This window comes from Mobula birostris, chromosome 3, assembly GCF_030028105.1.
Source record: "Mobula birostris isolate sMobBir1 chromosome 3, sMobBir1.hap1, whole genome shotgun sequence".
Taxonomy (NCBI): domain Eukaryota; kingdom Metazoa; phylum Chordata; class Chondrichthyes; order Myliobatiformes; family Myliobatidae; genus Mobula; species Mobula birostris.
This window is the reverse complement of record NC_092372.1, coordinates 67721941-67740394: the sequence shown is the minus strand read 5'-3', so window position 1 is coordinate 67740394 and position 18454 is coordinate 67721941. Positions and strand designations below refer to the sequence as shown.

Here is an 18454-nt window from a genome sequence, read left to right as displayed (position 1 = left end):
ACAGGTAGATAGGGTCGTAAAGAGAGCTTTTGGTACATTGGCCTTTATTAATCGTAGTATTGAGTATAAGAGCTGGAATGTTATGATGAGGTTGTATAAGGCATTGGTGAGGCTGAATCTGGAGTATTGTGTTCAGTTTTAGTCACCAAATTACAGGAAGGATATAAATAAGGTTGAAAGAGTGCAGAGAAGGTTTACAAGGATGTTGCCGGGACTTGAGAAACTCAGTTACAGAGAAAGGTTGAATAGGTTAGGACTTTATTCCCTGGAGCGTAGAAGAATGAGGGGAGATTTGATAGAGGTATATAAAATTATGATGGGTATAGATAGATTGAATGCAAGCAGGCTTTTTCCACTGAGGCAAGGGGAGAAAAAAACCAGAGGACATGGGTTAAGGGTGAGGGGGGAAAAGTTTAAAGGGAACATTAGGGGGGGCTTCTTCACACAGAGAGTGGTGGGAGTATGGAATGAGCTGCCAGAGGAGGTGGTAAATGCGGATTCTTTTTTAACATTTAAGAATAAATTGGACAGATACATGGATGGGAGGTGTATGGAGGGATATGGTCTGTGTGCAGGTCAGTGGGACTAGGCAGAAAATGGTTCGGCACAGCCAAGAAGGGCCAAAGGGCCTGTTTCTGTGCTGTAGTTTCTATGGTTCTACTTTTAAGAGGTAAAGTTATGACAAAATTATATACCCAACATGAACCCAAAAGCAATGCCTACTATTTTTGCACCATTCCTGAGAAAAGGAGCTCCAGCTGATATCAGACCTCCATTTAGATTTGTTTTATGTGGAGTGGACTGAAACAGATACTTTCTCCATGAGTATAGTCCAGCCTGAGTTCTTCTCCTTTGTCTTATGGTCTTATGGTCTTATAGAATGGAGTTGAGAGGGAAATGGATCAGCCATGGTGAAATGGCAGAGCAGACTTGATGGGCCAAGTGGGCTCATATGTCTTATTGGGTCTTATTAAACACCATTGTAATTTGCTGATATTAATGAAAATTGTGTTAGTTATTCATATTCCTGCTAATTGTTTTCCTTTCTCATCTACAGCAAGTAACAGGCAGAAGTTTTGGTGATAAAGACTTTCGAACAGGCCTGGAAAATGGGATTTTACTTTGCGAGTAAGTAATTAATGCTTCTTCATCAAGAAATTTATTCAAGGAAAACAACTAGATAGAGTAAGTGAGAAGTACTGTTCTCATTTGATGCGGAGACTAATTTAGCCGTTTTGCTGTTTTACTAGGGTCGGAGCTCTGCCAGAATTCAGAACTTTGGAGCATGTTTAAAGTTTATTTATATATTGGTCCCAAACTTTACACAATATGGAACAAGTTTTATGGCCTGGAGTGACTTAACTTTACGCAATTATTGCCCACTTTTTTATTAAGTAGAAATTAAACTTGCTATGTCAATTACTGTAAGAATGGCTATAGCCAAAAGATACACAAGCTCATAGTTGACCTTTAGTCTACTCTGTGGTGATGCTGTTTTCCAGTGCAAGTCACGTTGTGTATTATAATTGGCTGTGGAACTTACTGTTTCATAGTCTATAACAAATGAAATATTTATACTGGAAGAGCCCATGTGGTTTGCCCTCTGTTTCTATCATTGCAAAAGGCTGCCTTCCTAATGGTGCCAGTACCTACAAAGTAACAGAAGCAACGATTCTGTGCCTGGTCACCAGCTGTTACACACAATAATGTCTGAACTTAAAGTATATTTGCATTGATGTTAAAAATATAGACAGTGACACTGGAGCACTGACCAGAACATTATGCTGGTTGAACCTACTTGTGGGCCTTTAATGCAGGTCAGTTTGAGTTGGGTCAACAGGTTGGAAGGATAAAGTAATTATTTTGAAACCTCAGATTATTAACTAATCCTGCAATTTCCTGACATCTGGTAGATATGTGAGACCAGAAACAGAACCTGGCAAGTGAACCAATTGGATCTTTGTTTTGTTTTTAAACGCTGTGAGCACAGATTCCAAACTAATATTTTATCATCAAAATACTTTAAAAATCTGTCAACAGATTCTGTTATTCTAATGATGAAGTGAATTACAGTCTGAAGAATTAGTGTTAACAGAATAAAACATGCTTATCTGTAACAGATGAATTCCTCTATTGCCTTGGGGCCAATCAACGCGAAGCTAGACTTCTGTGAACCTTTGTTCTTTGCATTTCTGTAGTAGGTTAGAAAAACCTCTAGTGCTGATGTCAGTTTGCAAATATGCAATGCTTATTTTATCAAGATATTGGCCTGATTTCTCCTCTTCCCACTGCTGTGTGGACAGGGCAGGAATTTTAGCTACTGCCCTGACCCTGCCATGACCCTGGCCTGATTTCCTTAGTGGAAGGTCGGTAAACGTGCAGGGAAGTCTCCTGCCAGTAACAAAATTTCTCCCACCGGCTATAAGGAAAATAGCAAGGAATAGGCACACCACGGGATCTTCCTGCATCTTAATTTTCCACCCAACCAGTGATCAAGGTAGTTTTGCAGGTCTTGTTTTCTTCCTTACAAGAGGTATTAGAGATATATCATTCCCTTTTGCAAGTTCCTGCAGCAGAAGGAAGATTGGAAGGCAGGGAAATGAAGCAACTTTCTTGGCTTTTCTTCAGCTGTAATTTACTTGGGGATGTGGCAGCTAGTGGCTATTCTGGTGTGAGTGCGAGGAACGATAATGAAGCTCTGGGCAGGAGTGCCTACATGTCTGTGTATCAACTATGGCTCTGTTGGCAGTCTTACTACATCTTGGTTCAATTCCCACTCAAAACTTTAGGGAATTTAGTTTAACACTCTATTGTGGTCTGAAAAGGGTACCAAAATATCAGAGATTCCTCATTTTCAGGTGTGATGGTAAAACAAGACTCTAAACAGGTACACGTAAAATAATTCATGGACGATTTCAAAGAAGTTATCCCAGGTATTTTGTCCAAAGTTTAACCTGCATTCAAATTACTAAAACAGGCTCTCTGATTGCTTTTGTATTGCTTTTTACGTGAGATTACTTTCTGAAAATTAGCTGCCTTGTTTCCTTAGATTACAACCTTGAATGCACTTAAAAAGATGCAGTGCTTTTGGTTTAAAATGTGTAGTGACTTGCTGAAAAAGATATGAAGCCACTATTCCTACCTTGACCTAATTTCTGAATTTCCCCATAGTTATCTACCTCAGCTCGGGTGACGAGCGGAAGGAAACTTGCAAACAATAGTATAAATGTCTAAAATTTGTCTAGGGTGTGAATTTTGACAGTCACTGTTTACTTTCTGAAAAAAGTTCAACTTTTATGAATGCCAAAGGCTTAAACTGAAGGTTATGAACCTGGAGTCATAGTCAGACAACTGTTCACCACTACATACTCACAGCTTAATCTGCACAATGCCCACAATGAAGTCTTGACCTTTCTCGGCAACATCCAGCATCCGTTATTTTCTCCCAGTGTCTGTTTGTCCATTACTGACACTCCCGATGGATGACATAGGACTGTCATCCTCATGTCTCCCCAGGTAACACAGGTATAAGCATTCAACACTTGACGAACCCGAGTTTTACGGGGGTATCTTCTTAGCTATGTTTCTCAGAGGAACAGTGGCAACATAGGCTCTGCTTCCCCATGAGACTCTTTAGTTGCATATGTGATCTCAGAAAACCTCACATACCGGATAAGACATGTCCTTGTGTTGCTTTCACAGTGGAAATCAAGGTAACACACTCAGAATCAATTCAGGTCACGTCTGCTGGGAAACAGCTTGCTGATCACCACTCTCTACAGAACCATTACATCGTCAGAGCAAACAGAGTAGGGCCGGGAATTTGTCTGCATTGGGGCTTACTTAGATGCACGCCTGTTCCTGCTGAGGGCACCCTGTCAGGAGCTTTAGACTACGGCACAGGAGGGTTTTTGTCAGGGTAGGAAATGATCTTGTATTAGAAGGGACATGGTTTTTTTCAATGGTGTGTCCCTGTAGTAAATATGTTCACTGTCCTCTGTCCTGGCCCCCATGAACAGAGGACATCTGCTCTGTGGGTGATCAACCTGTGTCACCAGCCTCTCAAGGTTCTTGTTGCCACACCTGAATCACTTGGAAATCACTAGGTCACTCTGTAAAGGCTGGAATAGTGATGGGATCGCAGTGAGCTTGTACTCTCAGCTGCATGTCTGAGGAATGGCAGCAGGGAGAAATTCAACAGCTGATGCCTGCGGTTCCTGAAACAGTGATGTGAAAAAGGCTGTGCTTTGATAATATGAACATATTTATTGATCTTTCAAAAACAATCTCTAAAACAGCAATAGGAAGTCAGGCAGTGATGACTCAGTGCTCAAAAAATGGCACCAGTGAAGCTTTAGCACTGTATGTTGCCTATGTTTCTATCTTTTTTAACATTATTGCTTTTGCTGTCAAAATTTACTCTGGACGTGACCCGATCAGGCCTTTGTATGGCTGATTCTAAACATCTGACCCAATATATTCCACACCACTATTTATAAAGACTAATATTCCACTTATGTCTCTGGTTATTTTTAATACCAAACTGCTACCCTTTAGTGTCCTTCATAAGTGAATATGCAGAGCTCTTTGCACTCTGTTCAAGCTTCAGTCTATTTAAATAATATGCTCTGCCTCAATCTACCTGTTTAATTCCAACAAAGATATTGTTGGTGGTGGATAAACAGTTCCTCATCATGAGTTCATGTATTTCCTTCAGTGTTATGGACACTAAGTAAGTTAATCTTCCGTAGCTGGCTACAGTGTGGACAGTTACACAGATAGTAAACTGGTGAGCATCAAGGAGTAATTTTTCCAGTGGCTGGAATTATTCTTTCCACAAATGTGGATAGCTGTGGTTGTCAGAGGTCCAGTCCCGGGATACCACAGCAGGAGTTCGTCAAGAGTGCTCCTAGACCCAAGCATCTTGGTGTACTTGGATTTTCAGAAGGCCTTTGACAGGATGCTGCACATGAGGCTGCTTAACAAGATAAGAGCCCATGGAATTACAGGGACGTTACTAGCGTGGATGAAGCATTAGCTTCTCGGCAGAAAAGAGAGTGGGAATAAAGGGATCCTATTCTGGCTGGCTGCCGGTCACCAGTGGAGTTCCACAGGGGCTGGTGTTGGGACAGCTGCTTTTTACGATGTATGTCAGTGATATGGACTACGGGATTAATGGATTTGTGGCTAAATTTGCCGATGATACAAAGATAGGTGGAGGAGCGGGTAGTGTTGAGGAAACAGAGAGCCTGCAGAGAGTCTTAGATAGTTTAGCAAAGAATTGGCAAATGAAATACAGTGTTGGGAAGTGTATGGTCATGCACTTTGGTGGAAGAAATAAATGGGCAGACTATTATTTAGATGGGGAGAGAATTCAAAATGTAGAGATGCAAAGGGACTTGGAGTCCTTGTGCAGGACACCCTAAAGGTTAATCTCCAGGTTGAGTCAGTGGTGAAAAATGCAATGTTGGCATTCATTTCTAGAGGTATAGAATATAGGAGCAGGGATATGCTGTTGAGGCTCTATAAGGCTCTCGAGAGACAACACTTGGTGTATTTTGTGCAGTTTTGGGCTCCTTATTTTAGAAAGAATATACCAACATTGGAGAGGGTTCAGAGAAGATCTCATGAGAATGATTCCAGGAATGAAAGGGTTACCGTATGAGGAAAGTCTGGCAGCTCTTGGGCTGTATTCCCTGGAGTTCAGGAGAATGAGGGGGGATCTCATAGAAACATTCCGAATGTTAAAAGGCTTGAACAGATTAGATATGGCAAAGTTATTTCCCATGGTAGAGAAGTCTAGGACAAGAGGGCAGGACTTCAGGATTGAAGGACGTCCATTTAGAATAGACATGCGGAGAAATTACTTTAGTCAGAGGGTGGTAAATCTATGGAATTTTTTTGCCACAAGCGGCTGTAGAGGCCAAGTCATTGGATGTACTTAAGGCAGAGATAGATAGGTTCTTGATTAGCCAGGGCATCAAAGGATATGGGGAGAAGGCAAGGGAGTGGGGATGACTGGAAGAATTGGATCAGCCCATGATTGAATGGTAGAGCAGACTCGATGGGCCGAATGGCCTACTTCTCCAATATCTTATGGTCTTATGGTCTAATCCTCCTGAACTGGAGGGGAACTAAAATCCTAGCAGGTGCTGCATGGTGGGGTTTAAAGAAGAGTTGCAGGATTATTGGAACCAGAGTGCCAGAACAGATAGGGGAGAGGTTTTGTAGACAAATGTTGCTAAGACCTCAGACAGAGTCAGGAATCAAAAGGTTGAGCATACTGTGACTAATGTCCTGTACTGCATATATTTCAATACAAGAAGCTATAGGAAAGGCAGATGACCTCAGGACATGGATCAACACTTGGAATTATGATATTGTAGCTATTAGTGAGACTTGGTTGCAGGAGGGGCAGGACTGGCAGTTCAGTATTCTGGGGTTCTGCTGTTTTAGATGTGACAGAACAGGAGAGATTAATGGAGGAGGAGTGGTGTTACTAGTCAGGGAAAATATCAAGGCAGTAGTCGGTCAGGACAGACTGGAAAACTTGTCCAATGATGTGTTATGGTTGGAACTGAGGAATAAGGAAAATATGACCACGTTAATAGGATTAAATTACAGACCATCCAACAGTTTGAGAGATTTAGTGGAACAAATTTGTAATGAGATTGCAGACTGTTGGAAGAAACATAAGGTTGTTGTAGTAGGTGATTTTAACTTTCCACATATTGATTGGGAATCCCATACTGTAAAAGGACTGGATGGGATAGAGTTTGTCAAATGTGTTCAGAAAAGTTCCCTTAATCAGTACGTACAAGTCCCAATGAGAGAGTGTGTGATACTTGTTCTGCTATGGAATGACACAAGGCAGGTGACAGAAGTTTGTGTAGGGGAACACTTTGAATTCACTGATCACAATGCCATTATTTTCAAAGTAAATATGCAAAGAGCTAGGTCTGGTCTACAGGTTGAGATTGTAAACTGGAGAAAGGTCAATGTTGATGGTATCAGTAATGATCTGGCAAGTGTGGATTGGGACAGGCTGTTTTCCAGCAAAGGTGTAATTGGTAAGTGGGAGGCCTTCAAAAGTGAGGTTTTGAGAATACAAAGCTTGTATGTGCCTGTTAGAATAAAAGGTAAAGATAATAGCTGTAAGGAACCTATGTTTTCAAGAGGTATTGAGGCCCTGGCTAAGAAAGACAGTGGTTGTCTACATGGACTTTAGCGAGGCATTTGACAAGGCCCCATATGGGAGATTGGTCAAGAAGGTTCAGTTGCTTGGCATTCAAGATGAAGTAGTAAATTGGATTAGACATTGTCTTTGTGGGAGAAGTTGGAAGGTGGTAGTAGTGGTTGCCCTTTTGGCTGGAGGCCTGTGATTAGTGGAGTGCCACCAGGATCAGTGCTGGGTCCATTGTTGTTTGTCATCTGTATTAATGATCTGGATGATAATGTCATTAACTGGATCAGCAAATTTGTTGATGACACCAAGATTCAGGGTGTAGTAGACAACAAGGAAGACGATCAGAGCTTGCAGTGGGATCTAGAACAACTGGAAAAGTGGGCTGAAAAATGGCAGATGGAATGTATTGCAGACAAGTGCAAGGTTTTGCACTTTGGTATGAACAACCAGGACATGTCTTACACAGTATGCAGTAGGGCACTGAAGAGAGTGTTGGACCAAAGGGATCTGAGAATACAGGTCCATAATTAATTGAAAATGACATTACAGGTCAATAAGGCCATAAAGAAAGCTTCTGGCATATTGATCTTCATAAATCAAAGTATTGAGTATGGGATGTTATGTTGAAGTTGTATAGGACATTGGTGAGGGCAGACTTGGAGTATTATGTGCAGTTTTGGTCACCAGCCTACAGGAAAGATGTAAATAAGGTTGAAAGAGTACAGAGAAAATTTACAAGGATGTTGCCGGGTCTGGAGGACCTGAGTTATAAGGAAGGATTGAACAGGCTGGGACTTTATTCCTTGGAACATAGAAGATTGAGAGGAGATTTGGTAAAGGTATACAAAATTATGAGGGGTATAGATAGGATAAGTGCAAGCAAGCTCTTTCCACAAAGGTTGGGTGGGACTACAACTAGAGGTCATGGGTTAAGGGTGAAAGGTGAAAAGATTAAGTGGAACATGAGGGGAAACCTCTTCGCTCAGAGGGTCATGATAGTGTGGAACGACATGCCAGAGCAAGTGGTGCATGCAAGCTCAATTTCAATGTTTAAGAGAAGTTTGGATAGATACATGGATGATAGGGATATGGAGGGCAATGTCCCTGTGCAAGTTGAAATGGTTTGACACAGACTAGATGGGCTGAAGAGCCTACTTCTGAGTTGCACTTTTCTATGACTATAACTACTTAATTAACAGCCTCCCTGCCATGAAAAGTCAGGAGCTGGCTGACAATTTCACAATGTTCAGTTCTAATCACAAATGCTCTGACCATGCAGCTGTCCGTGTCTGCATTTAACAGGAGCAAGTGTGTGCTGACAAGTGCAAAGTAACATTTGTGCAAAACACAGCCAAGCAAAGATGGTCAGCAGTGAGAGAGAATCGAGCCACCTAGCCTTGATGTTTAATGGCATTCCTCTCACTGTGCCCACTGTATCCTCTCTGTCATTCAGAAATGCTATTTGCTTTTATACTTAGGAACAAAGAAACAAACATGATTTTTCCAAGTAAAATGTTGCAGTGAATTTAAACTTTAGCGGATGCTTTGGTTGAAAAGTGGGTGTAACGTCAGAGTTAACATCTGCTGTTCAAAACTGTGAGCATCCTGCAGATGAGATGCTGTTTCTGAACACAGGGAATTGCTTGTTCTGTTACAGTGCTTGGGATTCTGTATATACCTTAACCCGAATCGGGAAGATCTATCGCTTGTATGAAACTATTAGTATATAATACTAACATATAGGTTCTCAACTATTTTAATGTGTTTTTATATTTTTAAGTTAATATAAAGATAAAATATTCTTGTTTCAGAAGTGAAAAGAAAGTGAAATTGAGATCCATATTTGAGTTATCCTCATGATTTTGAAAATGGCAAACAAAACCTGCAGATGACTGTACTTTTTTCCAGCGATGCTGCCTGGTCTGCTGAGTTCCTCCAGCATTTTGGTGTGTTGATTTTGAAAATGGCATGTGTTTTTGGGAGAATTATCTTGCCATAAAGTTTTCAGGAATAAATGTTTCTGGAACCTTTCAGGGTGTTTTTAACATAGTAATTTGAATTCTTTTTTTATAATTAGAAGGTACAGGATGGGGAAGTTTTTCTTAAATGCAGTAAGGGGTTAGTGTAGGAAAGTGGCTCCATTTTCTTCCAAATAAGGGAGAGTGTAAATTGGGAGGAAATATGCAGGGGGTATAGGACTGATGATTTTTTTGGGATATTTAATATTTAAATTAACATTTAATGTGGCAAAATCACTTTAAAACTATAGTGTCCAAATGAAATATCAGAAGATATTTCGTTATAGATCCTTCAATAGTAACTCAATAAAAAGACTCTTGTATCCTCCACCAACTTCACTGCACAACCTTCTTCACAACCCAGTGTTTATTGTATTTGGCATGCTCACAGCATTACTGATGGAAAGGCTACGAATCTACATAATTTAGGATGCAAGTTAATAAACAGCTGAATGTAATTAGAATGAAATCTCAAGTATGTGGAAAAGTTCATAGTATTCTTGAGTTTTGCCTTTATGGTTTACAATACTATTCAATGAGTTACAACTTCGCAGCTCGCTTCACATTGTGCTTGAGTTAGTTACAAATTGATTGTGTACATTATTAATAGGAATGTGTAATGTACATTATATATCACATATTGATTTAATAGAATTAAAGAATATTATTCTTTGATATGAAGTATAACATTTGGGAGGCAGTGGTGGATGATAATTGTTTCCAGGCGTTCAGTTTATTTGTTTGTCATTATTCTCAAATAGTGCCTCAGAGGACTGATTGCAAGTTAAAGCTGCATTGATTTATCTTCAGTTCTTGGCTATGTGAGATGGTACAAAAATATTTTGATGAAGATGTTATTAATCAATGTTCTATACCTGAGTTATCCCTCTGGCATATTGAAAGTAAAGTTGAATTGGTAAGGTATGTTGTCAGCAGGAATTTTTTCCCTCTTGAAAGGCTTTTGATTCGAAACATGTACTTGGATAGGGCTATTCGGTATCAATTCATGTGTAGAGAAAGGAGAATAAGTCGAGATTAGATACAGATCATAAAAAGTTTTATGGAATAGAAGGTTTGAGAGGCCTAATGCCCTGCTCATGTTCATGCTGCTCAGATGTAGAACTTTGAAGACTCGAAGATCATAGTGAGGCAAACAGTGGGGAGATAATCAGGTTGTTGAAAGTATACTGGTATGGTGCCCATGTTCTAAACAGCATTGAAGACAAATGTGCAATCTTGCCTTTAATTGTATTCCAAGTAAAATAAATAGATGAATTAAAGACATTTAAGAATAAACTGAGGTAAAGGCATTCTTCACAAAAGAACTAAACAATCCTCTTCACCACCACCTTCCTCTATCTGGCAGAACAGGTTTTCATCCTCAACAATTTTTCCTTTGACTCCTCCCACTTTCTCCAGGCTCATGGGGTAGCCATGGGCCCCAGCTATGCCCGCTTCTTCGTTAGCTACGTAGAACAGTTCATGTTGTAAGCCTTTCCCGGTAATACTTCCCCAACTCTTCCTGCGCTACATTGACAAACGCATTGGTGCTGCTTCACGCACCCATGTTGAGCTTGTCAAATTCGTTAACTTTGCCTCCAGCTTCCACCCTGTCCTTAAATTCACTTGGTCCACTTCTGACACCTCTCTCTCCCCTTTCTTGATCTCTCTGTCTCCATCTCTGTTGACAAACTGTCAACTTACATCTTTTAAAAACCTATCGATCACATGGTTATGTTGACTATACCTCCTCCCACCTTACTTCTGTAAAAATGCTCTTCCCTTTTCTCAATTCCTTCACCTCATCTGTTCTCAGGATGAGACTTTCCAGGACATCTGGGATGTTTTCCTCCTTTAAAGAATGGGGTTTCTCTCGCTCCGCTATTGATGCTGCCCTCACCTGCATCTCCTCTACTTCTCATACGTCTGTGCTCACCCCATCTTCCCACCGCCTTAACAGTGATAGTAGGTAAGGAGAAGAGGAACTCTATCCCCTGAACCTCCACACCCCAAAATTGGGGGACCACTTCGTTGAGCACCTCTGCTCAATTTGCCACAAGTGGAACTTCCCTGTGGCCAAACATTTTAATTCCAATTCCCATTCCTGTTCCAACATGTCAGTCCATGGCCTCTTCTTGTGCCAAGATGAGGCCACCCTTAGGGAGGAGGAGCAGCACCTTATATTCCTTCTGGTAGTTTCTAACCTAATGGCATGAATATTGACTTTTCCCTTGGGTGAAAAAAAATAATTCCATCCCCCCTCCCCTCTTCTTTCATTCCCCACTCTAGCCTTTTTACCTCTTCTCTGCCTGTTCCTCATCTCCCCCCGCGTCCCCCCCCCACCTTCCCTTTCTCCTATGGTCCTCTATCCTCTCCTATCAGATTCCTTCTTCTCAAACCCTTGACCTTTCCCACCCACCTGGGCCCACTTAGCACCTTCCAGCTAGCCTCCTTCCCTTCCCCCCCCATCTTTTTATTCTCTTCCCTGTTTATTTTTAGTCCTGAAGAAGGGTCTCAGCCCGAAAAGTCGACTGTTTACTCATTTCCATAGATGCTGCCAGACCTGCTGAGTTCCTCCAGCGTTTTGTGTGCATTGCATTGTTAAAGTAACCATTTCAAAAAAAACTGATGATATCATCAGTGTTCGTCGTTCTCAAGAAAGGGCTGAGAGAAGTGGTGTTTAAAAAGTGAATAAGCCCGTGGGGATTCTTAGCTAGACCCCAAATGGGGTACTATGTTAGTTTTAGCTTCCAAATGTTGATGAAAGTATTGTCCTCGGAGGTGGTACAGCTCGAGGTTTACCAAACCTGTACTGGTGCTAATGGCTTAAATTGTGAAGGTGCGTTACTGTACATAGGCATAGCTTGAGAACTGGTCTATGTCAGCTGTTTAAAGTAGTCCTGGGATTAATAAACAGATAATGGTAAATTGGTTTATTACTGTTAGATGTACTGAGGTTCAGTGAAAATCTTGTTTTGCGTAGTGTTCAAACATATCAATTGCTTTGAGGAAGAACAAGGTAACACAGTAACAATGTTGAATGGGTATTACAGTTACAGAGAAAGTGCAGCACAGGTAGGCAATAAAGTGCAAAGTCATAACCAGGTAGATTGTAAAGTCAAGAGTCTGTCTTATCATACTAGGGAACTATTGAATGGTCTTAGCATAGTGGGATAGAAGCTATACTGCTTTCAGTCTTATGTATCTTTTGCCGATAGGAGAGGATAGGAATGATGTGTGTGTGTGTGTGTGTGTGTGTGTGTGTGTGTGTGTGTGTGGGGGGGGGGGGGGCGGGGAGAGGTGCCTTTGATGATGGAGGCTGCTTTACCAAGGCAGTATGGAGTACAGAGAGGCCATAGAGGGGAGGCTGGTTTCTACAAGGCACTGTGTCCATAACTCACTGCAGTTTCTTACGGTCAGTCACAGGCAGAGCAGTTGCCATACCAGGATGTGATGCATCCAGATGGGATGCTTTCTGTGGTGCATCGATAAGCAATGGTGAAGGTCAAAGAGGAAATGCCAAATTCTTCAGCCTCCTGAGGAAGGACAGACTGCAGTGGGTTTTCTTAGACTGGCTGGACCAGGACAGACTTCGGAAACTGAAGCTCTCAACCTCAGCACCATCGATGTAGACATCAATGCTACTTCCCTTTGGGAAAGCTATAAACCAGCTTATCTATCTTTATCAGCTTCTTCTCTGTCTTTCTAGTCCTGATGAAGACTGTTCACTCTTTTCTATAGATGCTGCCTGACCTGCTGAGTTCCTCCAGTATCTTGTGTGTGTGTTGCTTCAGATGGCCACAGTGATCATAGAGGGGGAGCAGTGAGAGAGGGTCTCACTGAACTCCCACCGAAGGAAAGAGTTAAACTTCTTCAGGGTAGGCATCCCTCGAACAGACTTCACAGTAGTTGTACCACAAACACATTTTCTTGTTTTTGGATCTGTCTTTAATGCTGTTTCCTTGGCCTGCCTCCCTGATGCTGATAGGTAAAAGTGAATGACCAAGTGCTTTATGACCTAGAAGTGAAAATAGAAAATGCTGAAACAGTCAGCAAGTCAGGCAGCATCAATGGAATGAGAAATAGACATTACTCTCTCTTTTCTCCTTATGACAGAGTTTCGACCTGAAGTTTAACTCTGTATCTTTTTCCACAGTTACTGCCTGATCTGCTGAGCATTTACTGTTTTTATTTCAGATTTCAGGCACTGCAGCTTTTCATTTATTTTCATGAGACGTGAAATTAGTTAAGGTTGGTCTCAGTCAGTAATGATAAACTTCATTTTAGTTTACAGAACAATGACATTTTCATTTTATAAGGATGTGGAATATGAAAAACCAAATTAGTACAATATACCATATGCTTTGGAAGTTATGTTCATTTGAGGATAATGCAGAAAGAATGCTGTTTTGCTTTTAGCTAGCCATTATGGGATTCAGTCTTGACGCTGAGTAGTTTAATTTGCTTTTTGTACAATTTTTAGCGGGCTGGTCACTAAATTCTATTCCTGCTATTAAACAGCCATTTAAAATAGGCTAATGGACATAAGACCATAAGACATAGGAACATAATTAGGCTATTCAGCCCATCAAGTATACTCCACTATTCCATCATGGCAGATTTATTATCTCTCTCAACCCCATTCTCCTGTCTTCTCCCGTAACCATTTATATCTTGATTAATCATGAACTTATCAACCTTCACTTTCAATATACCCAATGACTTGGCCTGCACAGCTGTCTACAGCAATAGATTCCACAGATTCACCACCCTCTGGCTAAGTAAATTTTTTTCTCATCTCCATTCTAAATGGACGTTCCCATTCTGAGGCTGTGCTCTCTGGTGTTAGACTCCTCCCCATCCACTCTATCTCAGCCTTTCAATATTCAATAGATTTCAATGAGATCCTCCCTCATTCTTCTAAATTCCAGCGAGTACAGGTCCAGAGCCATCGAATGCTCCTTATATGTTAAGCCTTTCATTCCTGGAATCATTCTTGTGAATCTCCCCTGGACTATCTCCAATGCCAGTACATCTTTTCTTAGATAAAGGGCCCAAAATTGCTCACAATATAAAGCCTCAGTATTACATCCTTGCTTTTGTATTCTAGTCCTCTGAAAATGAATGCTAACATTGCATGTGCCTTCCTTACTAATGACTCAACCTGAAAGTTAGCCTTTAGGGAATCCTGCACAAGAACTCCCAGGTCCCTTTGGACCTCTGATTTTTGAATTTTCTCCCCATTTAGCAAATAGCCCACGCCTTTATTCCTTTTACCAAAGTGCATGATCATGCACTATATTCCATCTGCCACTTCTTTACCCATTCTCCCAATCTGTCTAAGTCCTTCTGCTGCCACTACTCTTCTTCTTCAACACTACCTACCTCTTCACCTATCTTTGTATCATCTCTAAATTTGGACACAAAACCATCAATTCCTTCATCCAAATCATTGACATATAACAAGAAAAGGAGTGGTTCCAACACTGACTTGTGCTGCAAACCACTACTCCCCCAGGTAAGTCATTGCCCATAACAGTATCCAAAGCGGTAACTTACATTTGAGGGGAGTGGGCCATAGGGGTACCAGAAAAGAAAGTGCAGAACAGAGTTTATTGCCAGCCGCCATGTTGAAATTAGCACAGGAGGAAATTAAGTCCTTGTGCGTCCCTGTGCGTCAAAATGACAGTGATTAATTTTCAATACTGAATTCTCACCTTAAGCTCATAGTGTGCGAAAAAAGATTAATTAGATGAACTGATAATGATCAGCAACTGGAAATCATGGTAGTGTCTTCATGTGGCCAGCTGCACCACAGTTTTAGATCTGACACATTTTTCCCAATAATTTGAAGTGAAACACAGAATGGATGAGTTATGTCAGGATTATCTCTGTACATTGGGATAAATAAAGCACAGATTATTAAACGGCTGAATAGTGACGGTAGGAAGGATTTTTCAGTTTGCAGCAATGACACAATGCTTGTTGCTGTCCTTTAAGAAAGCTGCCTATAAATATTTGGTCACCTCTTTGGGCTAGAGTTACCCCTTATCATAATGACTCTCTGTCCAAAGCATTCTTTAAAGGATTTTGACATTCAGCACCTCTGATGATACTAAACTGGATTAGCACCCAAATAGACAGGAAAATTCTCATAAAGATCAAGCCATGAAATAAATAGCACTGATTAAGAATAGCAAGTTTGCACTCTTATAGAAATTGAAATAAAAATTGGGACATATATATTGAATTAAAGTTGAAAATGAATTATCATGACATTTTTAAAATTTTAAAATATTTATGAAATCTGATATTAATTTCAGGGTCTGAGACTTATCAACATATAAAATTAGCTGAGCAGAGTCAAAGGATTTGTACGTGTGATTTATGACTTGGTACAGTGTTTAAATATACAGTTACATTTCAATCAACAAAATTAACATTTTAGTGAGATTAACATGTAGAAGCAAAAACATCTTGTAATAACAAATAGAATTGAACTTGAAGTCCATTCACAGTCTCCAGAAAAGCTGCTGAATCAGGAGCAGGGTATGTCTGACAGTGACTTCTTGATCTCTGCACCTAATAATGTGTGTGGAGGTGTCAGGCTTGGAGCAATACACTTACCATTAAGCACCTCTAGAGGTCAGTGGTGAGTATCAGTAAGGATCATTGACTCGGATGTTATCACCATGGTATCTGATTTAGGCGGTTCACACTGCACTCCTGGAACTTGAATAGGTTATTAGCCCTAACAGCTCAGTGCAATACCGAGAGTCCTGCACTTCCAGTCATGTCATCTCTGAATGTTGAACTGGGATGGCTTCTGAAATCAGATGGCAACAAGGAGGTGTACAGGAGTGTGATAGAAGGGCTTGTGAGTGGTGTTTTAGCAACTTCACACACAACATCAGCAAGATCATAGAATTTATTATTGACTTCCCAGGAGAAGCCCAAAGAACACGCACAAGTCGTCATTTAGGGGTCAGTGGTGGGAAGAGTGAACAGCTTTAAGATCCTGCATGCCATCGTTGCTGAGGATTCATCCTAGGCTCAATACATTGGTGCAATCATGAAGAAGGTACACCAGTGGCTGTACTTCATTAAGAGTTTGAGGGGATTTAATATGTCTCCAAATATTCTTGCAAATTTAGTAGATGTATGGTGGAGAGCATTCTGACTGATTTGATCACAGCCTCATTATGGAAACTCCAATGTGTAGAATCGCCAGAAGTTATGAAGGGTTGCAGAGTTAGCTAGCTCCATCATGAACACAATCCTCCCCACCATTGAGGACATCTTCAAGAGGTGATGCATCAAGAAGGTGGCATCCATCACTAGGAGCCTTCACGATCCAGGACATGCCCTGTTTGTGTCAGGGAGAAGACACAGGAGCCTGAATCCATACCCAGTGATTCAACAGTAGCTTCATAACCTCCTTTGGCATCATACAAGTTTGTATTTCTGAATGGTCCATGAACCTGTGAGCACTACCTCACTATTCCTTTTCTTTGCACTATTTGTTTATTTTGTAATTTTTAGTAATTTTATGTCTGCACTGTACTTCTCCTGCAAAACAACACATTTCACAACATACAAGATGGTGATGATAAATCTGATTCTGATTCCGAACTGAATATAGAAGATTCCAAGACATGGTTTATCCTTCCCTTCACATATCCCTTAAATGATGCCTTTTGAAAGTTTCTGATGAAGCACCTTCAAGCAATTAGTCTGTTTTATTTGCATAGATGCAGCAGCCATTCTGGGTCCTATCAAAGCTGCATTTTTTTTGTCCACAGTATGTCTTTTTGACGATCATAAGCCACTGCTGAATACTGAGAACATCAAGTACTACAGTGAGTTGCTTAATAGTGATGGTGCTGGACTTATTGCATATGGTTGTTATGTTGTCGTCAGGACTAATTGCGTTCTGTTGTGCGGAGGTGGTGCGTAATCCAACAGCTGGAGTGAGTGATTGTCTTGGATGTTTTTATTAGGATATCAATACCCTGTTAGTCATTGGTAATGTAGAATACTGAAGGTCTGGTTCACTGGTTCATAGTGAGATTGGCAGCAGGAGAGTAGTGTTGCCTCAGTTGTTGCAAGCACTAGGCCTAGGCCATGGGTTGCCTTGGATGCAGCAGCCTGTTGCAGTCGCCCAAGGGTGGAGACACCAAGGTGGTGTGGGGAGAGCTGGAATGTGTGTTGGCCCTTCCCAACAGTGTTGCCCTCCATTGTTCGCTCAGTGCTGCTCTCAAGTGTTCGCTCAGTGCTGCCCTCCATTGTTCGCTCAGTGTTGCCTTCTGGTGTTTGCTCGCTGCTGCCCTCCAGTGTTCATTAAGTGGAAGAAGAAACTGGAGCAGGACAACCTACAGTTATTCCACCCAGAGACTTGGGCTATATTATTTTTTTCTCTGTGATTGGATGTTTTTTCTGAAATCAGAACCATACATGCTATTTGTGTTGTGCTATGTGCTGTTGGTAATGTGTTTTGGACCTTGGCCCTGGGGAAAAGCTGTTTTATTTGGCTATATTCATGTATGTTTGAATGGTAATTAAACTTGAACTTGAATTTCTGCCTTCAGGTGTTTACCTTCTCTTCAGGTGGCTCCCTGTTCAGCAGTTCTTTAGAGAGCACCATCCTGAGCATTTCTTACTCTTCTGCTATTGTCAGCTGGTGCGTTTCACATCTCTGTTGAGCATAGTTATTGCTGTCTGCCATTTGCCATGATAAGCTGTGAGATATTAAGTTGTTTGCCATAAATAACTGGATCCTTTGGCTGTGTGGCTTACATTATCAATATGCTGCCAATTGTCCACTTTTACCATTTTAATCTCCTAAAGTGCTGCTCAGACCATAAGACATAGGAGCGGAATTAGGCCATTTGGCCCATCAAGTCTTCTCCGCCATTCAATCAGGGCTGTTCCTTTTTCGTTATCTCCTCCCCAACCCCAGTTCCCAGCCTTCTCCTCGTAACCTTTGATGCCATGTCCAATCACAAACCTATCAATGGCTGCCTTAAATACACCCAACAACCTGGCCTCCACAGCTGCATGTGGCAACAAATTCCACAAATTCACCACCCTTTGGCTAAAGAAATTTCTCCATATCTCTGTTTTGAAAGGGCGCCCCTCTATCCTGAGGCTGTGCCCTCTTGTCCTAGACTCTCCCACCATGGGAAACATCCTTTCCATATCTACTCTGTCTAGGCCTTTCAACATTCAAAAGGTTTCATTTAACGTCTGG

General features: G+C 41.2%; 1 protein-coding gene across 10 annotated transcripts in view; it reads left to right on the top strand.

Annotated features, from left to right (window-relative positions):
* LOC140195095 (LIM and calponin homology domains-containing protein 1-like) overlaps nt 1-18454 on the top strand; it is a 384102-nt gene that overhangs the window by 177955 nt on the left and 187693 nt on the right. For all 10 annotated transcript variants that reach the window (XM_072252809.1, XM_072252808.1, XM_072252807.1 and 7 more), the window contains exon 2: nt 1058-1128. In XM_072252809.1, coding sequence (XP_072108910.1) covers nt 1058-1128 — 71 coding nt within the window. The remainder of the gene's footprint in view (nt 1-1057; nt 1129-18454) is intronic.